This window comes from Lupinus angustifolius, chromosome LG07 (assembly GCF_001865875.1).
Source record: "Lupinus angustifolius cultivar Tanjil chromosome LG07, LupAngTanjil_v1.0, whole genome shotgun sequence".
NCBI classification, from domain to species: domain Eukaryota; kingdom Viridiplantae; phylum Streptophyta; class Magnoliopsida; order Fabales; family Fabaceae; genus Lupinus; species Lupinus angustifolius.
In genome coordinates this window covers 4,731,385-4,744,539 of record NC_032015.1, presented here as the reverse complement: position 1 = coordinate 4,744,539, position 13,155 = coordinate 4,731,385, and the positions used below count along the sequence as shown (strand labels likewise).

Genomic DNA, 13,155 nt, shown 5'->3' with positions numbered 1-13,155 from the left:
TAAAAGTAATACTGCGTACGAAGCTTTATTCACTAGTGTAAAAATCTAAAAATGTTTCAAGTGACTTGATCGAAAATTGTGTGATTCGTTCTGTCAATTACATGGAGATGTACTAAAACTATACAGCAGCGAGAATTTAGGTGTTGTTTGATTAGGGTTGGTAGTCAAATTCGAGATCTTAAGTAAGACTCGAAAGGCATGGACAACATGTAAAAAGTGTGATAATGACATGGATCGCAATCCTACCAACCATGCAAAATTATATTTAAACATAGACATATAAGATAACATAATTTAGACAAATAATGAATAAACATGAGAAATACTAATAAATACAAATCTGAACATTTGGGTGTGCACATAGCTATCCGATTATACATCATGATTCAGGTCCCCCACCCTTAGGAACAGGGAGGGCAGAGTCACTAGCACCATCAGCCCCACCTGAATCCATTTCTTCAGACTTCAGATGAAGAAAACCAAAGAACCCAAATAATCCACAAAACCTACAACATCCAACAGCCCACAATTCCAGAGGAGTATTAAAAATGCCATAGAAAACCAACTCACCCACAAAGTAGTCACAGATGGCTAAAAATGATGACTATTGGTAATGACTCGATGAGGAAAATGCAATGGTTTTAGGGGCGAATTAATGCTATGAAATTGGGATATATTTGGTTTTAGAGGATTTTACCCTCTGAAATTGCAAATGGGCTCGGGTCAAGTGACCGTTTGACCCGAATATTTCCTTTTCCAGCCACTTACATGCTCTCAAAAATTGAAAAGATCCCATGACCTTGCACCTTTGCCTGTCGGTCCAACCAGCGGTAGCAGGATCAGAAATTTCACAGGAACTGGACTTGCTAGCTTCCCTAAAAGCGTGAAATCACTCGAGGAAGATCGAGATTTTGCCTACCTTTTGAGTGTTGAAAAGCTACTCCTCTTAATCTTCATTGACTATAATAAATTCTCTATCTTTATTACCTTTTGATGTAGTCTGATATTTCTCTCTAGGTTAAAAAACATTAAATTATGCATATATTTTTCTTCTAGAAAAAATTCTCTAAGTTGAGCTTCAGTGTAAAGTGAGTAAGTAAGGGTGTATCTGCCCTTGTTTAGTTAAAATGCATTGAGCTCTCAACCCACTTTAGCTAATTAAGGCCTTACTTGCTCATTTTACACTCAAGCTCGCTTTAGAGGAGCATTATCCCTTTCTTTTCTCTAATTTGTGTTTGTGCACCTGGTTATACATTTCATCTGTGCTGATGAGTAGCCACCAAGAATCCTTTATTTACCACCCAACTTTCTTGGTTTACATTCTAGATTTTTTGCCTTTTAGATGTTGTCAACTCCACATTACCAAAATGTATGTGATCAAATATCATATTCTATTTTTTTGTTCAATTTGCTATGTGGTGAACCTTTTTTCCCAAACAGAAGGTTTTACTTTCACTGGCCTACCTAACCTGTTCTGAAAGTGCTATCTAACTAGATGTGGAAACAAATCAAAGGTGAAGGACAAATGGAAGTGGACTGGAATGTTGTCATGTGTTTCAAGTGGATTCCTTTTTTATATGAAAATTTACCTTCCCATGCCTCCAATTCAATCGAGATAGGTCCAGCCTTATTGGATTTGGAGAAGGGATATCAGATAAGGCTCAATAATAGTGGGCATGCAATAGCAGATTGAAGTTTAATGAAAACAAACATGAAGCTTCATTTACCCACAGAAAAATTCCTGTACTTTTAGATGAATGAGACAATATGGAATAAAAAGGATTACAATTGTAATGGAATAGGATGAAATGGTATTGGTTGTCATTCCTTTGTTTGTGTAGAATAACTTCCTGTAAAGAAAGAGTTGGTATATGTACTTCCATCTTTGAATTATAATTAGGAGGAACCTGCTAAGATTTCATCTCAAAACCAATTGGCGATGAGAGGAGTAGTCCAACAAGTATTTAAAACACCCGTGAGACAATAAGGCCAGCGACACGGGACTTGCTTCCCAATATACCCCTCTATAGAAGCCTACCAGACTAGGCAATGGGTTACCTTTGACCTATGACGAAAGATATCTTTTGGCCTATGATAACCAGAAGGAAATTGGGCTCTAGCTCTCATATCACATCAAGGTTCCATCTCACAACCAATTAACAATGAGAGGATTAGCCCTACATGTATTTAAACCACTCCTGAGACAATGAGGTAGGGGATGTGAGACTTACTTGCCAATAGACACATTTCTGGATTTGGTGTAAGAGATCTTGTATGCCCTGTTTTGGAGTTTGGACCACTACCATGTTATTCTTAAGTTTTGTGAGGTTAAGTGCTCCCGTACCCACTTTCGCATTATGTTGCGATAGAATAGATTTATGTTGCCCTTCCGTCTGCTGTAATATGCAGTTCAAAGTGGCATTTTATTAATGATTGGATTTGTGATGCTATTAACTAATGTTTATCTGCATAGGTATCTGAAATGGAAACTATTCTGCAAGTACACAACAATGCAATGCCATCACGTGATGTTATTCAAGCGCTTGCAGACAAGTTTAGGTATGCCATAGTTCTCTTACTATTCTTGAGACGTATGATAGTATTTAGTATGTTCCTGATGAGGAATATTAAAGTTATGAACATAATTTTTTTTGTAGTGAATCACCGGACCGTAGAGGCAAGATTACAGTGCAGATAAAGCAGGTATGACAACTACATTTTATTTTGACAATGAACCTTTTACTCTCCATTTTCTTAGTTTTCTTCATCATTGTAGATTTGGAATTGGTTTCAAAATAAGCGGTATGCTATAAGGGCAAAATTAAGTAAGACTCCTGGGAAGTTAAGTAACACACCTATGCCTCGGGATGATTCTGCTCCAGTAAGGACTATGCCTCCAGGCCCACCACCGACAGCTGCTCCAACTCCTGCTGCTTCAGGTTCAGGTAGAATGGTGTTGCTTTTGGTGCTTAATTTTTTTTTTGCTTGAATACATCAGCACATGTTTTTACTAATTCTTCATACTTAATATTGTGTTATCTTTTTTTCAACATTTTGGTCATGCTGCATCATGATCTCATACAATATTGCAGTATTATTTTACTGAATGACTAATTTATCTGATTTAGTTATGCTAAATATTGTCAGTCTTTAATTTAGACTCACATAAACGTTAGATGTATATATGTGCTTTTTTGCATTATGTGTTTAGTTGGAACTTGCAGTGTAGTGTGCATGAGGAGGAGCGAAGGTATGGAATGATGTTTCTTTGTAGAGCTCTCTTCTTCCATTACCAGCTTTATCTTCCACAATTTTCTGTACTATTTTTTTTTTGCATTATCACGGACAAATCCTGGTCTTACCTTAATAACAGTTTGAGTGGTTAATGGGGTCAAATCATCAAGGCTTTGGGGTTCGTCGACTACATGTCCAATTTGTTAAATAAAAAGTTTTAGTATTTCAAAAGCAATTTGTTAAATAAAAAGTTTTGTTAAATAATGCTATTTGTGATCATTTTGATGACGTAATGTTATAAGATTTGAGTTTTCTGTATGAGGAAGTTTCTCATTGTTCTCCCAGTTGCTTGTGTTAAACCGAATGTAGGACTAACAAGTGTAATACGAATTATATGTCTCTATTGTATAATTTTATGCTTCATTTGCACTTGGTTGTTGTAATAAAACTGTTTCTCTCCAAATAATTTTGAGCATGAAAACCCATGTTATGTATCTCACACTCAAATTCGAAGTATTGGCTTCAGCTTCATTTTTCTTTTCTTTTTTTATATCGTTTAGCTTTTAAGGTTTAACAGTTCATGTATGATACGAAGACCAGCAAGACTGGAAAGTATTGGTAACAGTTTCATTTGACCTTTTTTCAACTCGCTTAGCTTTTAAGGTTTAAGAGTAACTGTATGATACCAAAACCAGTGTGACCAGAACCTAATGTAGGTTTTTTACTATCTTTCATTGCTTATATTAAGCATGTTAGCATGTGGCAAGAGATGCATCTCAGGTTCTGAATTAGTTTAAAAAACTGCCGTCATACGTTTTTAGTATCCATGATATTGCTTCTCATTAAGATGTTCCTATTTGAAGGCATAACTGCACAGAAAAACACTGAGTTTGCTAGAAGATGATCTGGGATGAAAAAAATCATTTTTTCTGCTTGAAATCTTTGATAGTCATTTAAAAAAACATGGTAAAAGAAGGTCCTACTATATATGGGGGCTTGACTGTAGATTAAAGGATGTGTGCTTTTATTCTCTTATTATTACTTATTATTTTTCTTTATATAACATTGCCTTCATTTTGTTCTACTCAGTTCCAACAACAGGAAAAGAAACTCCAGAAAATTCGGTTATGGAATTTGAAGCTAAATCTAGAAGAGATGGAGCATGGTCAGTATTTCCTCTTTTTTTAATCATGTTTAGAGTTTCCTGTTGTTTAATTGACCTAACTTATGGTCTCTTATTTTTATTAGGTATGATGTGGCTTGTTTTCTATCACACAGAAATTTGGAGACCAATGATCCGGTAATTTATGGATGAGATTATTTAAATACTCAGGTTTTGTGAAGGAATTAGTGAGGCTTTTGGATATATTTTTTAGTTGCCCTTCCCCTGTATATTTCCTTGGTAGTCCAGTGATTTTACTATTTATCTATTCTCACATGCATGATCACATGAGTGGTAGCAGTACCTATGTGAAGTAATGTAATGAAATGTTCTTAGTGGTCGAACAATAATGGCTCTGTTTACTGTGATAAACGATAAAAATGGTTCATTAGTTTTCTTCGCTGAATGACTTATTTGTTCTTAACATTGTTTTCTATTTGATTCAGCTGTTTTCTAGTAACATGTTTGGAATGTACTCGTTAGTGTTAATTTTTTGCTTCTAAAATTATTTTCAGAAAATAGTTCAGATGGGCCATGGAGGAATTTACTTATAAAGGGCAACCTGGTGTCCTGGTATATTACAGTCTGGGTCTATAGTAGGCATCTCGCATTTGAAAGAGGCTTAATCCATGTCTCCAACCTTTGACTTTTTGTCACATATCGATATCAACAACTTTAACCATTGCGCCATCGCTCACCTTTATAAAGGATTTTACTTATAAATAAACAAATAGATTTCGCTCAGTTCCCAAGTCACTCATTAGTGGTGCTATAGACTATCTTGAGTTTTGCCATCAAAACCTTGTTTTGGAAATATGAAGAGAGTTTTGTCGTGTGTGTCATCTTTTATTTTTGTCTGGGTGCTCTACCTTGATAGATCATGTAATATAACTGTGTTTCTGCGAATTCCAGGAAGTGCTAGTACGGTTTGCTGGTTTTGGATCAGAGGAAGATGAGTGGATTAATGTCCGCAGGAATGTCAGGCCACGTTCTTTGCCATGTGAATCATCAGAATGTATAGTAGTTCTTCCTGGAGATCTCATACTATGTTTTCAGGTTGGAATATCTGCAGTTTTGTGTCAGTATAATGTTAATTTGATTATGGTCATCTATCATTTCTGATCATATTTTGCCTTTTGAGAACAATTCTTTTTTCCTTATCATTATTTAGTGAGTTTTGATTTTGGACATTACAGGAAGGTAAAGAGCAAGCCCTTTACTTTGATGCACATGTGCTTGATGCTCAAAGGCGGAGGCATGATGTAAGAGGCTGTCGCTGTAGATTTTTGGTTCGTTATGATCATGATCAGACAGAGGTATTAGTTTTCAATATTATTTTGTCTTGTATGGTTTTCCATACTCACCAATATGGCTGTGCTATTTGATTCTAGGGACATCTGTATTTTTTTAGTCGAAAGTATTATTTTTGCCCTTTTCACTTTGGAGAGTACTTAATGTTTCTTTCTCTTCAATCCTTTTCCTTTTCTTTTCATGCCATGCATCAAAATCCACTGATTTTCTCACCCTTGTTTCTCTCATTATATTTCTTCTCACCAGAATCATCTCCGCTGCCAATCGAGGCATTAAGTTCACTCACTTCATGCACTTTGTTGATTCACCTATCTTGTGTTCCTGGCAGGAAATTGTGCCACTTAAGAAGATATGCCGAAGGCCTGAAAGTGAGTACAGGTTACAACAACTCAGAACTGCCAATGAGGCAGCATCTGAGAATCAGCAGAAGACTGCCATGGATCCAGCAAATGTTCATGCTACCAAGGTTTCGGGTTCTTCTGAAACAATGCCAAAACAGCAACAGAATGTGAGCATTCCTATCATAACGCCAGCTTCACAATCAAATGTTTCTCAAGTCCCAAATTTTATGAATGTGGATCCAAAGAAAGCTGAAACAATTCCTAGTTCTTCTGAATCAGCACCAAAGCAGCAGCATTCAAACATTCCTATGGTAACACCTGTTCCTGTTCCGCAGAAAAATGTTACTCCAGTCCCACATATGATGATTGTAGATCCAAAGAAAGCTGTAGCAGCTACTAATGTTCTATCTGGAAACGACTCCATCGTCCCCCCTGGCTTCGGTAGCATCATTACTACAGGCCGTGTTCCCGAAATCCCCAGTCAGAACATGGCTGAAGGAAAGTAATGATGTTTTTTTCCTGGCCCTTTTGGTAGTCAGAACCTGTTAGTAAGACTTCAGTGCATGCTTTACTCAAAACTACTAAGTGCTAACTGGCTGGACAGTTAGTTATCTTAAGTAAATGCTTGTGCATGAGTTTGTCCCATAGTTAAGAATCAGATTTATACATTAATAAGGATAATATATATTTGGGCTTTTGTTTTTGCAAAAAAGAAGATAGCAATATGAAAACAATTTATACAATGAGGAATGTGTTTGTTCTTGTTTTTGTTTAATGTATCCTAACTTAATTTCTACTAATGGTGTAAAGGTTTTACACTGATCTTAATGCATCATCCATCACTTAAGTATTAAACATCAATTTTAAATAAAAGTTATATATCAAGAATGATGGATGATATGTTATTGGTGTAAAAGCTTTACACTATAAGTATATTACATTTGGCTTCAAAGTAAAGGAAGCATAAAAGTATTTGTTTTCGGGTAATAATAGTTTTATGAACTTATTTTGCTTGTCATACAATTTTCTACAAATTTGATGTGCATTTTGCATAGTTGTTTTGTTTTAGTATGTGGAATTATGGTTTTCTATTATTTTTCATCTGGAACCTCACAATTATTTAAGGATAATTGTTTTTTATTTAAATCCATCAAACCAAACAAATAAAATGAATTTTTTTATGGAGAAATTAATAATTTTACTTGTTTTTTTGGGTTCATGAGGCTATGGAAGAGAAAAGGCTGTTTCATTCAGTTTTTCTCTGCAATTACTTGTAAAGTTGCAAATCAAGACTTCATATTTTCTATAAAACTTTTTTATTTTTCTATATTGTTTGCCGTTTGTCAATTAATGAGAAATAGTAAGAGGGTAAGAATGTGAAATCATAATATCTTTGAAAAAACAAGAAAAAAATGCATTTACATGTAATTATTTAAAATATCTTATGTGCATAAGTATTAAAAGCAAAGACAACAAGAAATATAAAACAATAACAAAACAATACCATTACCACATCAACATAATTTTCACAATTAAAAAGTGTTACTTGTTATCTAATAATATGTTTAACAATTAGAAACTAAAAAAACATACATTTTAGATTATCAATTGTAAAACTAATTAGATTCATAAGTGAATTCCTCTTAGTATTATTTTTGTGATAAGTATAGGTTCCATCTAAATTGATTTAATTCATGAAATTGGAACAAAAAACTTATTGGATTTAAATATCATTCAACAGTCCAACATCATCTAAATAAATTTAGTTTATTTTTTTCAAACCATCATTTCTGTGTACAGATTAATTTCAAAACTGCTATGCTATCTCATTTTAGCATAGAAAAATGATTTTGGATATTAATTTTCTACGTAATCTTATTTTCTTTCCTTTACATCACTTTAAATTGAATGATGGAGATGTATAGGAAAAACTAGAAGAATCTCTACTTCACATGAAATTACTAGGAACAAATGCCTATATAACAATGCCATATTTCTTTTGACCGTTACATCACTTTCTTGGTGTGATCTGGCCACGTTCCTGCAAATACTATCCTCAATCATAAATAAATGGCTCCATTGTTTTGTTGTTGCTCTTAATTGTTAGAACACCAAATTACATGAATGTGACAAATGATTTCTCATTTGTGATCTGAAGCTATTTGCAAAGTAATTTGTTAACCTCTATAATTTGTTAACCTCTAACTTTTTAGTTTGAAATATAAATAGAAGAGAGTAATCCATTGCACATAACATTGGCGTGATCAATAAATTAAAGGAAAATATTAGTATTTATCAGGATAGCTTCCTGTGTTTCAGTAATTATTATTTTTACATGATCAATAATTTTCTCCGAAAAAAAGATAGATTAATGTAGGCATTCTTATTATCACAAAAAAGATGGATTATGTTTCTATCATTTGAGCTCATACATACAAACCACAAGGTATGTAGAGATTTTTTATTTATTACATTCCTAACAATTAATAGAACTAGTTATTTTTTTCTTTTTTAAACTTATACTAACTAAATCACGAATATATCTATATATCATATAGTATCACAACTCCTAAAATTTGTGCATTGATAGTATAAATTTTTTTACACTGTCAGTATATCATCCACCATTGATTTGTATTACTTTTATTTGAGAGTTAATAGTGATTAATAAATCAATGGTAGATGATTGACTGACAATGTAAAAACATTTACACTGTCAGTATAAAAACATTTATACTGTCAGTCAGTGTGTATACATATTAAATCCATATACCATAAGTATGAAATGAATTTATAAATTTCATTAATTGTTATTTAAAGAGATACTTAATCCTCCCAATAGATGGATCTAAGTATCCTACTAATTATTAAAGAGGAAAACTTTTAATGTTTTTTTTTATATTCCCAAATACTAAACCATATGTCTTTTCATTTTAAAATTTACTTCATTAGATATTAGATGAATCATTGAAAGAATACTACAAGAGGAAGCATTAACCTATGTCAAAAAGTCCCTTTTATCACCTATAATCGAATGCCACTCTCCAAAATCTCTTTCCCGCCATGTTCGGCTTTCCTGTACTTTCTGCCATTACAAAAAGTTGTTGATTCTTCTACTAATATGTGTTAGATATTACATGGTTGAAGTATAAACGATAAAAGAGAATGATCATAATAATAAATTATATTGATAATGTTGTGAAGATTATATGATATGTTGTTATTCAAAAGACATAATACTAATATTTATTTATATTAATACTAGACTTCTAATTATATAAGGAATAAATCATGAAGATAAAATAAAGTAATATCAATCCTAAATATTTTTCTAAAATATACTTTAAACAAATCTAGGACATAACCATCATAATATAAAATATTAATTTTATATCTACATACTATCTAAATATTTTCTATAATATAATTTAAGATATTCTAAAATACATATCTAAAATAACTTTATATAATATCAATGTTATCTTTTATATCTTTATATAATTTAAGATATTCTAAAATATTTTTATATAATCATCATAATATTTTAAAATATTATCGTATCATCTAAATACTTTTATATAATACTTAACATATTCTAAAAGACAAATAAGCATTTTGTCATATTTCATTTAGATAAGGATTTTGTCTCCAACCATATCCTAAGTTTATCCCGAACTAATCAAAATATATTATATTGATTAAAAAATTAAATATTTATAATTTTTTCTGATTTGTTCATAACAGGTTTGATAATGTGGTTGAAGAGCATATCCTTATCCATAGGGATCCATTCCATTTAGCTAATAAAATTCAGTATTTCCACAACTTCTTTTCTTCCTTTATATACACCTTCTAATTTTTATGTTTTTCTCACTTTCATTGTGCTCTACAACATGTACCTTCACGCAAGGGTACCCCACCTTCCAACTAAGCAAAGATCTTTCATTCATACATCATCTATGTTGAATCAAACCCTTATTGACTTAGCTTAGGATCCCAAGAAAACTTGTTCTGTCACTCAATGTCCATATCTTTGTGTGAGTGCCCTTCTTTTAAGTTTTAACTTTAAAGAAATACATAAAATGGACATAGAGACCCCATTGCACATGCACCTCCACAAGTAACTAGCAACAACCACATCTTCACAAATCACAAGGGGGTCTCTCTTATTGTGTCTTTCTCATCTATGAAGCTCTCTTCCATGTCCATATTCAGTCCATGCCATATTAGTAGAGAACCACCACCACCACCCCAAATGCCACTCTCATCTTCTTCCTTCAACAAGAAACTAGTAACAAATGGTCAAGCCTCTCCCATGTTCACAACTGTATCTGTAGGAAGTAAAAGAGGATCTGGTTTTGATAAACCAGAACCCTCATCTCCCAAAGTTACATGTATTGGACAAGTGAGGGTGAAAGCTAAAAAGAGAGGTGCGATATCCAAATCAAAGAGAAGATCAAGTAGTGGTGGAGAAGCGAGATTTAGAATAGCAGAAGTTGGTGTGAATCAAAATTTGCATCAACAACAACAACAACAGCAAGATAGGAACCAGAGATGGGTTCATCTTCCTTTGACAATATGTGAAGCTCTGAAGGAGTTAAGCTGCATGTTCCCTTGCACAAGAGAGAAAGAGGATAAGGTAGAAGATGCAGGAAGATGGAAGGTGACTATGCAAGAAGGGAAAAGGGAGATTGAGTTAGTAATGGGAGAAGAAGAAGAAGAAGAAGAAGAAGAAGAAGAAGAAGAAGAAGATAGAACAAGGCATAGAAGAAGGCATGTGTTTGAAGACATTGACTTAGATGATATAGAGAAGGTGAAAAACAAGAAGGAAGAAGAAGAAGAAGAAGAAGAAAAAGAAGAAGAGAGAGGAAGTGTTAGCATATGCATTCCACCAAAGAATGCTTTATTGTTAATGAGATGCAGATCTGATCCTGTCAAAGTTGCAGCTCTAACTAACCGTTTTTTGCAACCAGATTTTTCCAAAGGAGATGATGAAGAAGTACCAATGGAAGAAGATAAAGAAGTTCAAGAAAGTGAAAATGGTATTGATCGTGTTAATACAAAAGAAGAAGAAGTAACAAACCAAGTGGAAACAAATGAAGAAAAAGAACACAAAGCAGGTGAAGATGGAAATGGTAATGAACAAGTTGAAACCGTTTCTGAAAACGACGTCAAAGGAGAAGAAGAGGAAGGAAAGGGGTCAGAGGAGAGAGAAAATAAGTCAAATATAGAGAGAGGAAGTGGAAGCTTACCAGAGTGCTTGCTAATGATGATGTGCGAACCAAAGCTTTCAATTGAAGTTTCGAAGGAGACGTGGGTTTGCACAGCTGATTTCGTAAGGTGGCTGCCGCCGAGGCCAGCTGTGAAAACTGGTGGCGGAGAACGTCACTCAAAGAAGAGGGTTGCCGTGGAGTCGAAGCCGCCGCTGGAACCGCCACCACTTCCGGTGATTCAACTGGGAAGGTCGTCTTGCTCATTCCCGGCGCAAGTGGTGGTGCCCAATGTTTGCGAGAGTGATGTTCTCAAGCGCTGTAAGTCGGAGCCGAGGGAGTCAGCGGCGGCTAAGCTTGCGCCGGAGGGTTGTTTATGGAATAACAGGAAACTGATGGAGCCGTACTCTTCGGCTCGGCTTGGGATCGGCGCGGCTGGGGTTGGATTTTGATGTCTATTTTAAGTTTATTTTCTTCTGTTGTTGTTTTTTAATATCTCAATTCTCAAATATAATAGCTGCATAAGTACTTGATGTGAGAATGAAAATACGTTTTTGTACATGGTACGCAAGGCTCAAATAAGTATGTGGTATGCAAATATGAGTAAAATGTTATGTAGATGCCATATTGATATTTTTTTATTATATTAAAAGCTTACTTGTAACTACCTGGAGAGGCTTTCACGATCTTTCTTTCTTTTTTCGCACACAAAAATTGGCAAGTTCTGAATCACATTATGATATTATAATATTTTTAACTAGAGAGTATTCATTACCATAGTTCATATAAGTTTAAAGTAAATTTATATATGAAAAAGAGCGTGTAAGAGTGTAGTTCATATAATATACATGGATATAAGGGAGATGTGTGAATTTCAAAACAAACATAAGCGTGAGTGTCATATTCTGAGTTTTCAAATATCATAATTTATTTTTAGTTTTTTCTTTATGAAAAGAATAATGTTCAGATCTTTATGCTGACAAGATTAGCTGTAGCTAAACAATTAAGATGCAGTGTCATGTGAATATTAACAAAATAATATTTTTTTATGATTCATATATTATGCTAATCTTTTGGCAGCTTTGTTAATTAGTGAACCAAGGATTTCACCTTTTATGGAATGCTTTGTATAATTTCCTTTTTGAATTTTTGGGTATGTAATGGAAAAATGGGGAGACAATATAAACATTGGAACTTTGAAGGTTTAGCAATTGCACATGCATTATATGTGATTCAGTGATTCTTCAATGCATTGAAGGGTATGAAAGTATTACTATATAATTAATGTTGGTGGGACACTTGGCAAACGTTATGTGTCTAGCTGTCGGTTCCAAGGTGGAGTCTGGTCGATGGTCATTGGATGATTCATCTTATCTAAAAAACTAAAATTGCTTTCAGCTTTCATTATTATTGTTCTCTATTATTTCATCCCGTCATTTTTCAAATATCTTTTTTTGGATTCTTAATTAAGAAATCAGAAATATTAATACATATTAATGTTGGTACAGTGATGTAAGATCTTATTGTATCTTTGAGGTCGAAACTTTAATTTTGAGAGCGACATTTGTTGGGAGGGACAATCACAAGCCCTGAAAATGATTAATTCTTTATCAAAAAAAGTAAGAAATATCTTTGGTAATAACAAATATATATATATAATTTAAACAATTACTTATTAACGAAAAACGAACATTTGACCTTATAATCATCTCGAGGAGCCAGTAGAATCTTATACCAAACCAATACATTATTGATATACATACATTAATTTGCTTTTATTAACTGCCTCTAAACAATCACATTTCATAACAACCTTGCAACAACTCATAGTCCATGTCAATTTCAAGCATGTTGTAAATCAGTAACACTAAACAACTTCACAAATAATGCAAGCATG

General features: G+C 33.5%; 2 protein-coding genes across 3 annotated transcripts in view; both read left to right on the top strand.

Annotated features, from left to right (window-relative positions):
- Positions 1–6,731, top strand: part of LOC109351926 (protein SAWADEE HOMEODOMAIN HOMOLOG 2-like) — a 7,968-nt gene extending 1,237 nt beyond the window's left edge. The window contains exons 2-9 of one of the 2 annotated variants that reach the window (XM_019593631.1): positions 2,474–2,559; positions 2,658–2,703; positions 2,777–2,947; positions 4,320–4,399; positions 4,483–4,534; positions 5,309–5,452; positions 5,593–5,712; positions 6,036–6,731. In XM_019593631.1, coding sequence (XP_019449176.1) covers positions 2,474–2,559; positions 2,658–2,703; positions 2,777–2,947; positions 4,320–4,399; positions 4,483–4,534; positions 5,309–5,452; positions 5,593–5,712; positions 6,036–6,554 — 1,218 coding nt within the window. In that variant the 3' untranslated portion in view covers positions 6,555–6,731. The remainder of the gene's footprint in view (positions 1–2,473; positions 2,560–2,657; positions 2,704–2,776; positions 2,948–4,319; positions 4,400–4,482; positions 4,535–5,308; positions 5,453–5,592; positions 5,713–6,035) is intronic. The other variant, XM_019593632.1, reaches the window with a different exon arrangement.
- On the top strand, positions 10,130–11,817 carry LOC109352855 (cyclic nucleotide-gated cation channel beta-1-like; the record flags this gene model as incomplete). The annotated part of the gene is made up of 1 exon (XM_019595035.1): positions 10,130–11,817. A coding segment is annotated over one exon (1,581 nt), but the record flags the coding sequence as incomplete, so codon positions are not given.